The sequence below is a fragment of the Parasteatoda tepidariorum genome, chromosome 10, assembly GCF_043381705.1.
Source record: "Parasteatoda tepidariorum isolate YZ-2023 chromosome 10, CAS_Ptep_4.0, whole genome shotgun sequence".
Taxonomy (NCBI): Eukaryota; Metazoa; Arthropoda; class Arachnida; order Araneae; family Theridiidae; genus Parasteatoda; species Parasteatoda tepidariorum.
In genome coordinates, this window is record NC_092213.1 from 82373338 (window position 1) to 82391488 (window position 18151).

General features: G+C 31.2%; 1 protein-coding gene and 1 long non-coding RNA gene across 2 annotated transcripts in view; one reads left to right on the plus strand and one right to left on the minus strand.

Moving 5' to 3' along the window:
* The window catches only part of LOC139426913 (uncharacterized), a 236144-nt gene that overhangs the window by 182879 nt on the left and 35114 nt on the right, over positions 1-18151 (minus strand). The window contains exon 2 of the long non-coding RNA XR_011638034.1: positions 8307-8387. This is a non-coding gene — a long non-coding RNA (uncharacterized lncRNA). The remainder of the gene's footprint in view (positions 1-8306; positions 8388-18151) is intronic.
* LOC107446371 (secretin receptor) overlaps positions 1-18151 on the plus strand; it is a gene marked incomplete in the record, with an annotated part of 130006 nt that overhangs the window by 76296 nt on the left and 35559 nt on the right. The window contains 3 exon segments of the mRNA XM_071187073.1: positions 11488-11618; positions 13549-13643; positions 13724-13835. Of these exon segments, the coding sequence (XP_071043174.1) occupies positions 11488-11618; positions 13549-13643; positions 13724-13835 (338 nt within the window).

An 18151-nucleotide genomic window follows, 5' to 3' on the forward strand; every position in this document is an offset into this window, starting at 1 on the left:
TATATATATATCTATATATATGTATATATATATATATATATATATATATATATGTAATGCCCATTGTGGCATCACAGGGGCCAGTTTTTTTCAAAAAAATAAAATTTCTAAATTATTAAAAATGAAAAACTGCTGCATATCTTCTGAAGCAATTATCAAGCTATTGCAAGTACTACAGTATTTATTAATCTATTTAAAGGGAAAGAAAAAAATTTCTGACCTCCCCAAGTAGGTTTACGAAAAATTTCAGTATTGTATATAACATTTTCTACTAATAAAATTTAGGCATTAAAGTTTTTGAGTCAATAATGTAATTTAAAATATATATGCTTATAAACAATCATGAAATTTATTCGTTACAAAATACATTTGAAATAGATTTAATCAATCATAATGATGTAATTACATTATTTAGATTACTTTTAAGTATTATTGATCGTAAAATGAAAAGAAAGTGATATGAGGATACTTGGAACTTGAACTCGAATAAATTATATCGAATAATACTCGAATAAAATATCGTGATTGCATCTTTTACGTGCAATAAATAATAAAGTCCTTCAGTTGACTGATCGTTAAGACACGGTTCCCAGCAGATCAGATCACCGAAGTCCAGCCAGTGTTCGGGGGGGAGGGTGATCACTTGGATTAGTCTGCGTAGGGACCGAGGGGGTGCAGTACGAGTCCTCTTTAAACTGTTCTACCTTAAAGTGCTCGACTTAGCGTGCAGGTAGTCGGGCTACCGAAGCGGGTGTGCCATCCGCTCTGCAGAGGATCAAAATAGCGACGACATGACTTGAATCATCCTCAGGAATGTTTCCCAAACCGTCGCCAATAGCCCATTGTGCAGCTCTAGTGCGACGTAAAGGAAATACAACAACAACAACAAATAAAGTTGAAAATGCATGTTTAGAAGCATATTTTAATCAAAATGATGGAATCACATTACATAAATTTACTTTTAAATATTTTTGGGCGAAAAGTATATTTAAAAAAGAAAGAAAATGATATGAGGATACTTGTAACTTAAACTCGCATGAAACATTTGATAACCAAAATTAGTCCTCCTGTAATTTTGAATCACCGTAAAATGTCTTGAACAGATGATTACAGTTTTCCCATGCAATAAATTGTGCGATAAGTTGAAAACACATGTTAGGAAGCATTTGAAATGTATTTTCGACGAAAAAATTGGCGATAGGATGGCGATTAACAATAAAGTTTCGATAGCCATTTTTTTTAAATTTTTTAATATTTAGTTCAGTGTTTCCAGATTGGGCTACAAGTAGCGGATTGGGATACTTTTCAAAATCCCCGCAACTGAAAATAAAATTTGGGCTACCCGCTACTTTTTGGGCTACTCATTATTTTTCGAAGGCTACGATTTGTAAATATGCGCAACTTTTTTTTCTTACAGAAATAGGTTTTGTTAAAACTTTTTTTTCCCTTCACATTTTAAAATGATTCTGAAAAGTCTGCAATTTCTTTACATTTTAAAAAAAAATGATTTTTTTCTTCTTTTTTTTTTTGTAATTGAAAGCACGCAAGTTTTGGATTCTTGATTTGTTTTGCTGCGCGGAGTCTATAATATTTCCATATCTATGTTCAAAATCATAGATTCCTGAAATCGCAAAGATATATGTTGAATGATGCACGGCGAGTATGATGGGGAAAAAATCAAGTCCAACCATTAACCGTTTATCTTCGGGAAAAATAAATATATATATCGGGAATATNTTCTATAAATCTGCTCGCTATTTAGCGTGTATCACCTCTAACTTCCAACAATCTTCGCGTATATATATATATATATATGGAATTCGCTACTTTTTGAGCTCTTAGTCTCTACTTTTTACTTAAGTTCTGGCAACTCTGATTTAGTTCACTGTGTGGCCTGTGACGACTGTTAATTTCGTTCTATGTTTAATAACCCCTGAAAAAACATTGTGTAATCACACATCTATTTAAATGTTAACCTGCCATAATGTACTTCTTTATATGGATGTAAAAGTTTTTAAGTTTTCGTGTCCGAATACTCCTTTTTTTTTCGATGTTGAGGTGTTTTTTAATAACTTTGACGGAAGACTTTCTTAAATCTTTTTTTTTCTAGCTAATTACTTAGTTTTCGGAAATTCTGAAGATGAATAATTTACGATCGTCTTTGGATAAATCCCTTGTTGGCATTTTGTTTTAGAAATTGAAAAAAAATTGTCTGAGTAACCAGCTTTAAAAGAATTCGAACACATTAAGAATGTTTTTAACTCAAAAGCATATTAAAAGCGGAATTTGAAAGTTGTTTCTGAAACTTTAACAGCCAAGTACAGAAGAAAGTTACGGAAAATGGAATATTTTGAAACCATACTAAACGGTTATGTACGGTGTGCAAAATGAAAAATTTATACCTCGAATAACTTTTAATCTAACGATCTGATTTTCACGTACTGAGACTAAAACTTAATAGTTGGATGGCCAAAATTCTTTGAATGAACAAATTATTTTTCGATGGAATTGAGTTCTTTTCCTCCATAATATCAGTGGTAGACGCCATCTTGTCATAGTTGTGTCTATCCCTAAAGTTTTGGAGGGCAACCGTTTGTACAGTTAAGGCAGCAGAACGTTTGGACTTCTTAATGATAATTTCAGTTCTTTGTATTTCTCTTATTCTTTTGAGAACTTTTTAAGCAAATCGAAACATTTTTTAAACCATTATAAAATTCGTTTATCAAAAAATTGATTCCAAGCAACAACAAAAAAATTATTAATAATTATTTAATGTTTTCTATTATTTTAATTAATGATTGAAGAAATAATTTAAGCATAAATAGATGTAAAACATTTTACATCATTTTTACAAAAATGTAATTTTAAATGAAAAAATACGAAAAAAAGCAAAAAATAACAAAAATGAAGTGTCTTAAAAAATAAAGCCAAATGGTATTTAAACAAGAGTTTGCAAATAAATATCTAAACACAGAAAAAAAAGCAGAAACTATATCGGAATTTAGTGAATCCGTGCCCGTAAGTACGAAGTCCAAAACACCAAAACCATTTTGATTGTCTAGTAAAACTAAGGGTGCTTACAATAGCCACGTATCTACTTCTGTCTGCTTTCTCCATCAATCTGGACCCATGGCTGTGACTATGGTAACGAGATATAACCATTTCAAGTAGGGGTGTGGGGTTATTCTTTAATACAGGTCGGCTAGAGAAAAGGAATCTTTTTCTTCTGTCTACTGTGTTAGCGCTAGAGTGAAGAGAAGCTACCCTCCCTGAAACGAGCTATTCCTGTTTCCATAGCAACAGACGGCCTCAGGCTTTGTGGCGCGGGGAGTCCTTACCGTAGACAAAATGGTACTTTTTAAGTGATCACTCCCGCCTTTCTCTGTATAGCGACTCGTTGGATTTCGATATCGTTTTTTATTCTCTTTTTGTTAATTCATATACAATCCTAAATGTATATATTTTTCCTAATTCATTTTTGATAAAGATTTAAAAAAGATTTACTTTACAAAACACCTTGTTTGGTTTACTACATGGCTAGAAACTAACGGTAGTCCGTTGGATCGGGACCTCTAAAATTTGACTTAGACCACCATAAAATAATCACCCAGACCACTAATCAATGTAAAGAGATCATATGCTGATCTATGTCATTGTCATTAAATAGCATATTTCATCATTGTGATTATTACACATTCTTTGTATTGTAAATTTTCATTTTTACCCATTTGCAAAATAGGTCTTGGTTTGGATTTCCTGGCTTCCGTACTTTTCAATTACAATAATCAAGAGTAATAGTAAGCAGTGCGCATGCGCTGCTACGGCGACAGTCGCTGTTTGATATTTTTTTAGAATTATTTTTTTTCACTTTTAAATTTGTTATGCATTAAGTGGGTGAGTTTATTTTTGAGATATGGGACCAGAGATATCCCATAAATGCTTGTTGAGTTGTGAATAAAAGAGAATTTCATCATTTGAACGATATTTTTGTTTTAATTAAGAATCAGAAATTCTAAGCTACAGCTCAAACTGAAACCTTTTCAATACTCATTCAAGTGAATATCACACATAAAGAGAGTCCCAAACGGATTGACTTTGTCCCAAAAGTTAGAGTTGAAGCAAGAAAAAAACGATGCCAATGCCGAGGCTGAAAAAGCCAAAGCCAAAGAACGTAGACGGGAATACCTTCATTACAGACAAACGGAACAAACGAAAGGATTCCATTTGCAAACGCAAGCATGAAGCCTGTCCCTCACAAAAGTACCAAAGTGGTTGAGAGAATTGAACCCTACCGAAGAGCGANACTTGTGAATCCGAAATGAGTGTATGATGCAGCATACAATCTCCATCAAACACCATTGTACCCATCCGAAAATGTTAATATTGATCTCGATTGGCTCAGTCATCGGAGGAATTTACACAGAATGTGTCTGAGCTGTATTTAAATATGTCTGAGAAATTGTGTACCGAGCAGTTCAGGATTAACAGATAAAGATGTCCAAGATGAAAACACAATAAAGTTGCTTTTCCAAAAGAAAAAGAAAAAATTAGACAACAACTATTTTGCCAATGGATAACCTGTAATTGCCTTGCGGAGAACACAATTTTCTTCATTTTAAAGTGAATCGTATTGTTTATTTATTATTTATTTCATTATTATCTTAAATTTTTTTATTATTTAATTTACTTTATTAACTTTATTCTAACAAGAAAAAAATATAAATCAGGCTTGTAAACAAACCAATGAAAATGTGCATCTGCTACAGCTAAAGCTTGAAAACCATCAATGCATCAATGCTCCGTTATAGGGTGGAATCTAGAGCTAAGTCATGTGCGCATTAAAGGGTTCTGTATTATTGAGGCTATATAATAGTCTGTTGATATTTTAATTTTATTGACATGGTTCCTTAGATATCGAAAAATATATGAATAACATAAATGGTAATTTTCTTAATAGCAATGATATTTTATCCCTTTTGACTCTGTGTATAGTCATTTAATTGACTGATAATTGATTCATATCAACTCGTAATATCTTTTATTAAAATTTTCTACCTCTGTACTATATACATTTTATCTTGTTGAAGATTAATATATGTTGTAGTTAATGTCGCAGGACATTGGGGCAAGGGGTGCGATTATTCTTGTTTTCCAGTGGCGCCATCTATTGCCAGGAACTCGACTTCTGCCACCCCCATACGTCACACCCGTTTATAGGGCGGACCCATTCATACATCCACAGATCGTATTTTCGACTAGCACCAGAGAACGATCCATCTCCTATTCAGTACCTCCAGAGGTATAATTTGTTATGAAGACATGGAGGACTTTATGACAGACGGATTTAACGTGCACCAGTCACCATTTACTACATGGGGAGTCTTCGGCCGGCTGGATTCGAACTCCCGTTTTCACGAACTTGAGTCCAGCTCCCTGCCTTTCTAGGCTATCCCGGCCACTTAATAATGAATTAATTTTTAAAGATTAAATTCAAAATTAGGAACCTAAAAGCACAGTTTATGTTCTTAAATGATTGCCCAATATAAGCAAAAAAATTTATTCGAAAATCTATTCAGTAACTATTATCAAGCCACTGTGATTAAATTGAATTAACTCAGAGAAGAACTCTTAAAACGAGCAATTATTTTAAATTTCGTAGTAATCTTTGTCTGCAATTCTAGAATTATCCACTTCGAGTAACAGAATTCGATAAATATAGGTATAAATGGGATTAAAAACGAAAACTCGGAAATACAAATTGTTTGGAAAAGATTTAAACCTAATTTGTTATGACATTTGATATTTAATTAAGGTAAAGGCTTCATCTTGCGCTATTTATTTCGATGCCAATCGGCTTTGCGATGAATTATTTTCTTCTAAATCCTCTTGGGTATTTCAAATGTTCGTTTTATTTTTCTATTATTATTCAATTTCAGTTTTTGAGATACTGGAATACGTCTATAAATTATCATTATTTCAAATATATACTTAAATTAAATTAAGCTTTTCCAAATAAATTTTTGTAAATTAAATCAACAAAAAACTATTTGAGTAAGTTTTCATATAATCTATTGTACTGCATTAAATTGCCTTTATTAAGTTTACTGAAAATTGCTTTGTTTGAAATGTTTTGTTTTTAATAGCAACTTCCACAGATATTATTTCTTGTTCGCAATTTATATATTGATTTGAAAACATCAAAAATATGTTGATTTTACGATATTAGAATCTTTTATCAAAATTTCATACGCGTTATTTGTTTATTCTTATTATTTATTTCGGTGTTGAATAATCTAATTTAAATGCATAAAAACATATTGCGAACAAATAAATGTTTTGCCAACGAACCGAACCATTTAGAAACTTATACAGGTGTCAAAAACTGGAAATTATTTTTTAATATTTCAAACTGTATACGAAAAAAGTTTTTTTTTATATATCGGTAAAAAACTAGAGCCTTTACTTATATTTTCAGAAAATAATTTATCACCATTTCAACAAACAACCAACAGTGTCATATAAAACTTAAATTAAATGAGAATTTAGAATGATATTATTAAATTTTCATCTGAAAAGAGAAAGAAAAGATTTTCATTCTTTAACTATAGAAGTAGCTCGTAATATAAACTTTGCGTGGAGTGCTTTTGAAATTAAACAATTTTATGAAAAATAATATTAAAACGTGAATTTCGCATTTCTATAGTTGAGTTAGTAGTGGAAAGTCAGACAAAATTGGGTCTTTTTTTTTCCTTTAGGAATTTCGTGAATAAAATTACTCAGATTTTCATTATTTGTACAATAAACAGCCTTTCAGTGTTTTTAAAATAAAAATGATTGAATGTAAGAAAAGTGTATTTTAAAGAGTAAATCAAAAGAATTTTGAAACCATGCATAAACCTAGTTATATTTCATCATGTCGGATGTGGAAATAATGAAAAAATCATGTATATAAAAATTCGTACACAGAAATAATGAGAAATATTTTTTGCCATGAACTAAAATATACTTATAGCAACATTATAAACCTCCAACGATGAAGTAGTTTTAAAGTGAAGGAATATATTTTGAGTGTAACGTGAATCAATCCTATTTAAAAAACAGAAATAACAAACAAAACTTTCATTTGTTNCCACATTAGCCACCCAAAAATGCAAAAATATTTTTTTGCATATTTTTGCGAATTTTTGGGTACTGTGTAGCCTTAAAGAGTAAATCAAAAGAATTTTGAAACCATGCATAAGCCTAGTTATATTTCATCATGTCGGATGTGGAAATAATGAGAAAATCATGTATATAAAAATTCGTACACAGAAATAATGAGAAATATTTTTGCCATAAACTTAAATATACTTATAGCAACATTATAAACCTCCAACGATGAAGTAGTTTTAAAGTGAAGGAATATATTTTGAGTGTAACGTGAATCAATCCTATTTAAAAAACAGTAATAACAAACAAAACTTTCATTTGTTATACTGCAGGTTACAATCACTTACAGTTGAAACACTGAACTTCTACAAATTTTGACTTAAAATATAGGGAAACATATCTACCGACTGAAAATGTCAGGGTTTTAAACAACATTGACACTTTACAGTAAAAAAAAAAACGCTCACAATGTTTTAAATGCGATAAAAAAAAGGTTGTTTTAACAGTTGTAAACAATAACTGAAACGGAAGATTTAATTAGATGTTGACCTCGCCTAAAATAAAGCTTCAAGCAATCAAAATCAAGAGATTTTAATTGGGCGGGAGATTAATAACATTTTAAATCCAATTTTCAAAAACGACAGAAAAAAATTGCGCATTCTGTTTTTCAGTTATCTTTAAAAAGCAGGACTTCTATTTGCAACTGGTGTTTGACTTGATTTCCAATAAATTGCGGTAGTAGTTTAGTTAAAAATGCTGAATCCTAGTTTTGTTTAGCTTAACCAGTTTTATCAGACCCTACACTAAATGCGAATGCATAAACTATAACGCATAAACTAACAACGGTATAAATACAGCGTTTTAATTATTATCAATGTCTTGTTAGTAATATCAGCGTTTTAATTATTATTATTGTCCATGTGCAATTTATGTCTCGTTTACGTGCAATGCCAAACAAAATAAAAAGACACTGAAAAGGAAGCCTAATTAAAATTTAAAAAAAACTCCGATACAAAGGTCTCAAAGGTCAGCCGTTTTGAAGAGAAAATTTAAAAATAATCCGATGGAAATGCATTTTATACTAAGATAAATCAAAGGAATAACGTAATAATGGATATGCGTATTATCTGATTTCTGAAGTAAAAAGCTCCACTTACCTCATATGGAGGTTTCTGTGCAAGTTGACATAAATTAAACAGCATCACTCATCCAAGGGGCAGCTAAAAATATAGTCTAACCTAATTCAAGGAGAAAAATCATTATTTTTATAAATACCAATTTATTTATTTTTAAAATTTTTTGAGTGATAAATACATATTTCAAAACATAATTATAGTTCGTTCACCCGGAGTTGGCATTTGGCTCCACCTCCTCGGACGTAGAGTTCATTTCAGCACGGGAGAAAGAGGAGAAACATCTCCGCGCTTGAAAATGTGATAACCCTTAAAGCGTGCCAAACTGAAACAGTGAATTCTTTTTCAGACACTTATTTCGCTTTATCACTTGCTATTATACCTTTCGTTACACTAGCTAATTAAATATATTTTATATTTAAGAAATGCTGTTTTCCCAGCAAAATGTATCAAAAAGGACAAACTATTCACTCAAAGCAAAGAAATATCATCAAATGTATGAAATATATAATGTTAACAAAATGCACATAAAGATTGAGAATTAAATATTTTTGTCATATGATCGCCAAGTAGCAACCTTGTTCAAGATTGTTCACAACCTTCTCCCAAAAATAGTGAAATAGTATCGTCGGATACCACGAGATGGAGGCGGAGCCAAGTGCCAACTCCTGGTGAACAAACTATACTTAATACAGCTGTCTCCATAATAACCGATTATTTCAAAAATTAAATAAGGAAAATTGGAAGGAAGTACGGTTTGCTAAAATCAATTTAGGAAATTAAGCTCTATCAAATTGATTTAAAATTTAGTTAACAGAAGCTGCTGCTAGTTATCTAACAAAGAAAAGCTATTTTAAAAATAATTGATACATTTCGATTGACTATTTTTGACAAAATGATGGAAAAATCTCCTCCATCTTAATAAGAATTTAGGTTTTAGGAGCTTATCTCATAAAATTCGTAAACAAATATGTTATTTACATTACAGTTCATTAAGCTAATAAAACCCTAATAATTATTATAATTATTGGCCTTCATTTTTAAAAAAATCATAATTTAATTAAGTTATTATAAGTTATACGCTATTGTATTGATATATTTTGGTTTGGCTATATTCATACAATATTAGAAAGTATAATTTTTTTCTGCTCACACAACTGCCACCACTAGATTATATATATATACGCTAGCCCGAAAAGGAATGGTCTGGAAAAAAACTTCTTGAGAAGTCCAAGACCCACACTGGGCTGTCGAGCCATTGATGATGGTATATATGTATATATCTATATTAAAACATGTCAAAAATTATGTTTATTGAAAACTGAACTACTAGATCAGTGAGTTAACTGTTTTACATATCAGACATTCTCATTATATTATATTGAACAGTGTTATCAAAATAGCAAATGTAATCAGTCTGGAGGCAAAATAATATTTTAGTTTTCGATAATCTGGCATGCTGAAGAAAACATTGTCTCATGATATTTTTATCATCCAGTACCGCTCTCAACTGAGAAACATTGTCAATAATTTGGAAACTGCATGAGATTAATTTCTCCGGCTTCATACTTCATATCCAGCAAAATTTCTATCTTCTTTCGTTTTTCGTAATTGGAGTCAAGTCATTTTTGAGGCAATCAGGCACTCCTTCACCAGGCAGTCCATGAACAGTATTTTATTGTAATATTTTGTTTGAATTTTTTTTGAACTGTTTATAATTCTAATAAAAGTATTAGAATGGGGCTTTTCAATTACGCAAGGCAAAAATCACGTAAGCACTGAACAGAGGATTTTTGATTTTTGATTTTTGCTGACTAGAAAGAGAAGAAGTGTGAGCAATGCTTACGTAGGACAATAAAATATTTTTATTTTAAAAAATTTTCTTAAAAATAAAGGTAACAATTGTAACAAAACATAAGTGTAAAAATTTTGAATTTTGAAAGAAATTTGATTTTGGGGAATGTGCAAATTAGAAATAAAACATTTCTAACTGAAACTAAAAAACTAAAACAAAAAAATTGCGTCGTTAGTTTTAATTTAAACCTAAAAAAAGATTACTACAGTAAAAGTCAAAGCTCAAGCAAAAACCAGGGAAGGAGATTGCGATTTTCTTACGTAAGCATGATTGGGGTTTTGTGATATGCTCACTTTTGATAACAAAATGGAGTGATAAATTACCAAAAATGTGCTTACGTAATATTTGAACAGACCTAATTTATTGACAGAACCCATATAAATATTATTCCTAAAATAATCCTTCATTTACAGCATGGATTACATTCCTATTGCATATTTCTTCTTAACATTCACATTCAATATATGTAATAGTGGAATAAGCGCATTTCTAATCTATTAAGACAGTTAGAAATTCATCTGTATTCATGGCATAATATCCCATTCTATCAGTTTTCGTGAGTAATACGTAAGATGTAGGTGTTTTTTTTTCCTTTTTGCATTCTGTAACAACACTCCTACCCAATGGTTATTTAATGTAAATTTCAACATACAAATTTTTTCAAATAATTCTTCAACAACTTCTTTTCAAATAAATTTCAACATACAGTCCCTTCACAAATTATTTAGACGCACTATAAGATTCTATGTAAAATCTTAATTATCAGGTGATATTCTATACAGCTTTATTGTTTTTATCTGACTGTTTGTACTTGTTTACGTTACGTGTATCAATGGGTTAACATTGTAATGCAATGCGTTAAGAATAAATACAAATGGGAAGTGTATGAAAAATCTTCCGAATAAAAACCCAATTACATGTTTAAATATAAAAGTATTGCCTATAAACTCGTGCAAAACATGTCATTATTAAAACACTACAATGCGTCTAATAATTTGATCGAATTATTATAATTTACTAATATAATGCTTGATATAATAAATATTCTATATTTATATAATATATCGTCCAATATATCCAATCATCGAATTTATGTTATACATCGTCTAATTTAACCAACTGGTGCAAATAAGTGCAAACCGGTTTCAGTCGCAATAAAACAGTAAAGCTGTATAGTATCACATGTTAATGAAGATTTTACATAGAATCTTAAAGTGCGTCAAAAAATTGTATTTAACGTTAAACCTTTAACCAGCAAAATGTTCTTCTTAGAACCACCAACTGCATATTCCAATCAAGTGGGTTGGGTGTAGTGACTCATCATTAAATTAAACTTTTATTTTATTACAGCTTCTGCGAGTAAGTTTTGTACTGAGGACGGCTCGTGGTGGTCGCATCCTCTTCTGAACAAAACATGGACCAATTACTCACTTTGTGGTGATCCAGTTCCACCGCCCAACAATGTAGACGGCGTTTTCGATGTAAGTATATCAACCTTTCTTGAAGAGTTTATTTGATTAACACTATATAAGCATTCTTCAACGCCTTCGGTCAAAATATCGTGGCTCATTAAATCAAAATACCACGGAAATGAATCATCTGCATGTCCTCGACAAAATACTGTAGCACCAAATACTGATGAAATATCGTAGGTCTAAATCTAATGCGGACAAAATATCGCAAAACAGAGTATCAGGTGGACAAAATGATTCATTATTAATGGTACATAATGCTAAAATATTACTAGTACAGTATGCCATTAATCTAATTGGGTACATGCACTTCAAGAAGAAGGCATCCCTTATCCACCCTTATCCCACGCCAGAACCAGCTAATCTTCATTTTATATTTTATAACCGTCGTTGAACAGCCGACCAAATTTTCAGTTTACGGTTACCAATGTTCAACTCCGTAGCCTTGTAATTTTGAGCCCAATCCAAAAGACAAGGAAGCTCCTGGATCAAGGATTGGGAGAAATTTGCCTTCGTGGAGGACTTTTTGATTCATTAACCCGCATTTGCTTTACATGGAGAGGAAAACCACGAAGAACCTCCCACGGTTAGCCGGACGGCAAGGGGACTCTAACTTATGATGCGTCTACCACTGAGGATATTTTACGTCAGCACTGTGGTCGGTGCGAGCCGGGTGGAGAATTCGAATAAACCAGTCTTCGCCGGGAGTCGAACCCGGTTCACCTCATTGAGAGAAGAGCTCTCTATCCCCTGAGCCACCACGGCCCAACTAATATTTATTAGAAAAATGGCGTATTAAAGTTGCGCTATAGTTTCTCTACCTGATTTAGAATGTTAATTAACGATAAATTAATTAAATATAGAGCCATATCACACGTGGAATTCGTAGAAATATCATTCTCACTCGTTCACTTATTTTACTTAACTTATATTTATTATTCGTTTATGTATTTTATTGTCACCGTGATTATATTTTTGTTTTGTGTACGTGTGCGCCTGTCTTTCTGTTAAATCTCTGTGTACATTATATTGTGAAAGAATTGAAATCTTTGAGAAAGAACGTTTCTGAAAGAATTTTGAATGTGTCACTTAAGAGAATGGATACTTGACGGGTTTGGCTTACTCGAAATAGAATGGAAAGAACAGTTGCCAACGTTAATAAATGCCACGTTTTAACGATTAATCAGGATCGAAATACCCACACTACGTTAGTGGCAGGTTTCGGATCTTAACGCTCATTCAATAATTGGTGTTTCCAAGTGTAGGATAATATTCTGCTCAGTGAACCTATAATAATTTTTAAATTTCCCAATCAGTGTTAACCCCTTAACGATTGGTTAATTTTTAAAAAAACGGTCATACAAGTGCCTTTTTGCCAAATACACATATTTGATTAGTGCTGACATCTAGTTTAAAATAAACTAACTATCTACAATTAACATGAAAATATCCTGGTACTGCCATCTGGTGTGTAAAATGAGAAATAAAATGTTTTCACGGCAAAAGAAATGAATTAGTTTTATTCTTATTGGCGCGTTACTACTGAACACTCCAGCCAGGAAATTTAACGGGAGCGAGAAATAGAGGGCGAAACCTCACCCCGTCATTTTCACGGGAGCGAGAAGGAAGGGGTTAAAAAATATTTTTTTTGGGGTGGGGTCTAGGTGTATTACTCGATATTTATGACAATTTTCGTTTTCATTTCAAATTAATAACAACAATAAATTCAAATAACAATGTAAATTTAATAGCAATGTGCGTTCTAACAACAATGTGAGTTTTAAATACAAAAATAAGTTTTAATAATATTGCGAGCGTTAACAACAATGTGAAATCTAGTAAGAATGCGAGTTTTAACAATAATGTGAATTTTAATAATAAAGTGAGTGCTAGTAACAGTGCGAGTTTTATGAACTATGTGAGTGTTATTCACTTTCAGGTACATATTCCAGTTATTAAAGCAATTTCACAAGTGGGTTATGCCCTATCTCTAACACTTTTATTGATAGCTTGTCTTCTATTAGGAAGCGTGAGGTATGTGTGAAACATTATGAGCTTCATTTAGAGCTATGTTTATTTATGAGGATGCGTGATTATTGTTTTAATTCTTTCAGGAGGTTAAGATGTCCTCGCAATAATTTGCATCTTCAACTATTTGCATCTTTTATACTAAGAGCGGCTGTATCACTCTTTCGAGATCTGACGTACGGCACCAGTCTTGACCAGGTATTAAAAACCATTTAATTGCCGTCTGGCTCTTAAATAAAAGAAATGAACACTTATGCTACCTTTAAAGCTCGAAAACCTTTACTATGCACATTACCTAGCTAAATTGCAGATTCGATTGGGTAATCGTTAAAGTACGGAAGCTGTTTACCTAAGTAATTTGCGCATTAACTGTTTCCCTGTCGTTAAAGTACGGAAGCAGTTTACCTAGGTAATTTGCGCATTGATGGTTTCCCTGTCGTCAAAGTACGGAAGCAATTTACCTAGGTAATTTGAGCATTGATGGCTTCCCTGCCGTTAAAGTACGGAAGCAATTTACCTAGGTAATTTGCGCGTTCACTGTTTCCCTGCCGTTAAAGTACGGAAGCAATTTACCTAGGTAATTAGAGCGTTGACTGTTTCCCTGCCGTTAAAGTACGGAAGCGATTTACCTAAGTAATTTGCGCGTTGACTGTTTCCCTATCGTTAAAGTACGGAAGCAATTTACCTAAGTAATTTGCGCGTTGATACTGTTTCCCTATCGTTAAAGTTCAAAAATTTGTTTTTATCAGTCTATTAACTGATTAGTTGTTTGCTTCATTGTATTCATCGACACTTAATATATTGTATATGCAATAAATTTTATATATTACTATCTGGAAATACATATTAAATATCCAAATAATAATATTAAAAATTAATATTATTATCTAGAAATATATAATTATGCATGCAATTGTGGTATTTGTGTTAGGCTCTGCACTTATTTGTTAGCTTTTAGTTTTAACCGTCAAACAGTTAAGGAATCTGAAATTCTACGAAAAATCCCTACTTAAAAAAACTGTTTATGTATTTGGAGCTACCAGCATAATTCCTAGAATTCCTATCAACTGGAAAGTATTTTTATTAGCTTCGATTTAACAACTAAAACAACTGAAGTTTTTATGTAATCGCGCAAGCATAAACATCGTAATTAAATTACGCCTTAATTAATTATAAGAAATTTAATCTTTCCAGAGAGAATTTTCCGATTTTGTTTGCTTCCTAACTCAAACGAAAAACAAACTTACAGAATACGACTGGAATATTTAAAAACCATCACAAGGACTAAATTATTCTGAGAAGGTAGTCGTAATAGATTTCATCAAATGCTTTTAAATTAACTTAGAATTTTTTTTTTCTTTCGATGCCTTCATCTTAATTTACAAAACTGTTTCTAGAAAAAGTCTTGTTACGTAACCTCTAATTTAGTTGCTCATGCTGGAGCGAAAACAATAAAAAAATAGTTTTATATATATATATAAAGGATTACTTACTTTTTTTTTATTTCTTATGTTAATTTTACTGGAAATATTGCTAAGTTCTAATAAGTGTTTTTTTAAAACATATAAATCATATATCGGAAACTTTGATTTTAACGGGATAGTTTTTTTCCTCATGTTAAAATTCACAATGTGAATCTGCAGCAATGTTGTTGTTGTTGTTGACGCAGGATATTAACTCAATGGGTGCGATTGATCATATTTGCCAGTGCCGCCATCTATGGCCAAGAATTTTATTTCTGCCACACCATTTTTTGACCTGAACTAGAGAACGATCAAATTAATAAGATTAAATCTCAATAGTCACATAAAAAGTTACTCCAATTATTCTAGTTTGTCAAATATTGATCAATTACGTGCATGTACAAAATAATTATCAAGGACTGCTGAATTCTGTGAGTAAGTATTAAACGTAATTGAATTTTTGGGAATTTCCTAAACGTAATTGAATCATTGGGAAATGACTATAAACGTTGAATTCAAAATTGAAAACTAAATTTTATGGACACATTTGACAGTAAATACTTCTGCGTTTACACATAATTATTTAAGGTTCAGTAATTTATAAATAGCTTTTTTTTTAACATAATTATGGACACTGAAGTAATCGTAAACTTAATAGTCCCAAATGAATAACAGAACATTTAACCTTCATTAAAATGAATGTCATTTTATTACTATTTATTGATGGAGGTGAAAAATTTAATTATTTTATATTTATTATTTTGCTAAACGAGGGTTTGTTTTTCCAACAATTAAAATCTCTTTTATCTTTTGTGTATGCATTTAGAATATTCTAAGGTAATTATATTTTATATAAGGCTCACTAGAGAGATGTTTAGCAAAATTTGGAAAAATAATGTTTACTTGCACGAAATACGTTATGGCAATAACAGAAGCTATAATTAGCTTTAACGTTTGGTAATTAACTTTTAAAAAGAAATTCATTTTGTTAAACATATTTAAATGAAATATTCTGCGTAATTATATTACTACTATGTGTTTGCGTTTTTCTTTTCTTTTTTCTCTTACCAAGCATGTCATGTTTTGTTTCATTACTTGGCTTCAGAAAATATTTCATGATTTTCAGCTCAAATAATTGTGCTTCAGAAAATATTTCACTTTTTACAACTCAAATAATTGTGCTTCAGAAAATATTCCATGTTTTGCAACTCAAATAATTGTGCTTCAGATAATATTTCAAGTTTCGTAGCTCAAATAATGAACGAAAATTCAACTTTACAAGCAATAATACCATTCGCGCTAAATAAAAAAACCTCATTTTTCAATACAAACGGACATTTAATAATAAAACTATTGAGGAATTTTCAATAACAAAAATTAAAATACATTTTTGACTGCAGAAATCTTGCTATAGTTTAAAAAACTTAGCGCCATCGCTGTTGCTTTGGAATGTTAAAATTTACATAACATTTTGTTTTGCTACACAAAAACCATAAAACTTAGAAACTTGATATTACGGAATTATGTAGAAAAGTATAAAGGGAATATGATGTTATAAAAAATCTAACTATCGATTTTCACTTCGTCAATTAATCGATATTAATAAAAATATCAGGTCTACTGCTGAGAGCTGGTCTACTGCGATGCAACAGAAGAATAAAAATTTGACGAGCTGAAATAGTCAATTTTGTTTAGAACATGTTTTTTATTTCCAATTTCTGTGAAAGCTATTGCACTTTTAATTGCTTTACATTGCTCTGAATTTATTGTGCATTGTAGGTGCAAATCAGACAAACAAAAAGTATGGCCGCTTTGTATTTTGAATTTTTGAAGGCGACTTTAACCCAATACCATCTACCAATGAGGATATTTTAAGTCAGCACTGTGGTCAGTGCAAGCCAGGAACGGAATCAACCAACCATTGCAGGGATTCGAACCCGATTCACCTCATTGGAAGTCGAACGCTCTATCCCCTAAGTCACGTCGACTCTGATAGTACCTATATACACTACCGGTCAAAAGTTTGCGAAAATTTTGACATCTACGAAAAAAAGTTCTAAATTCAAATGTTCATAGAACTGCGAAAAATCATTCAAATGGCATGAAAATTTGATATGTTCTAATGTGAACTCTTTACAGTTAGTTACATATGATCAAATTGCAATACTTTGTTTTTTGCGAACTGAATCCACCTTTTCATCATGAGTTGTTTCTATGGTGAAAAAAGTTGTTAAGTTTGAACACTTGCCAAACTTGCAAAAAAAAAATTTTGTACTTTCTGTTAATAGAAAATAGTTATTTGAACAGTTCTATGTAAGTCCTCAAAATTTCAAATCGATTTGATTTTTTTTGACGAAGTTATAGAATTTTGAAAAACATGTGTACTTTTCTCGATTTTTAAGCATTCCACATTTGCGGTCCTTTGGTCTATACATCTTCGACCAAAGAACTTTTTAATTTTAATGTTTTCTATATTTTCAAATAATTAATATTGATTATAAAACAAATATTCTTATTTATTATTGTAATTATTGTTACTACAAGGAACTTATTATGAATATAATTAAAACAATATCTCATAGATGTCACATTTCATCTAAAATTTGTTTGTTCTTGCAAACGATGCTCTGATATTTGAATCGAAGTCAGTTATGGGACATTTTACAACAGGAATGGAACTCTATATCACTTGAAGTGATTAATGGTTTGTTAGAACGCTGGATCTAAATTAATTATTTTAATGACGTTTCAGTACTTTTCTGAGCAGCTTAAATTTTTGAGTTGCCGTGTTTTAAGAATGCATGCTGGATCAGCCTGAAAACAGTTATATTATTTAAATGAAAATCAATTTTAAATAAAGGCTCTTCTTGATTTAGCCCTGGATCTATATCAATTATTTTCATGACGTTTCAGTACTTTTCTGAGCAGCTTAAATTTTTGAGTTGCCGTGTTTTAAAAATGCATGCTGGATCAGCCTGAAAACAGTTATATTATTTAAATGAAAATCAATTTTAAATAAAGGCTCTTCTTGATTTAGCCCTGGATCTAAAT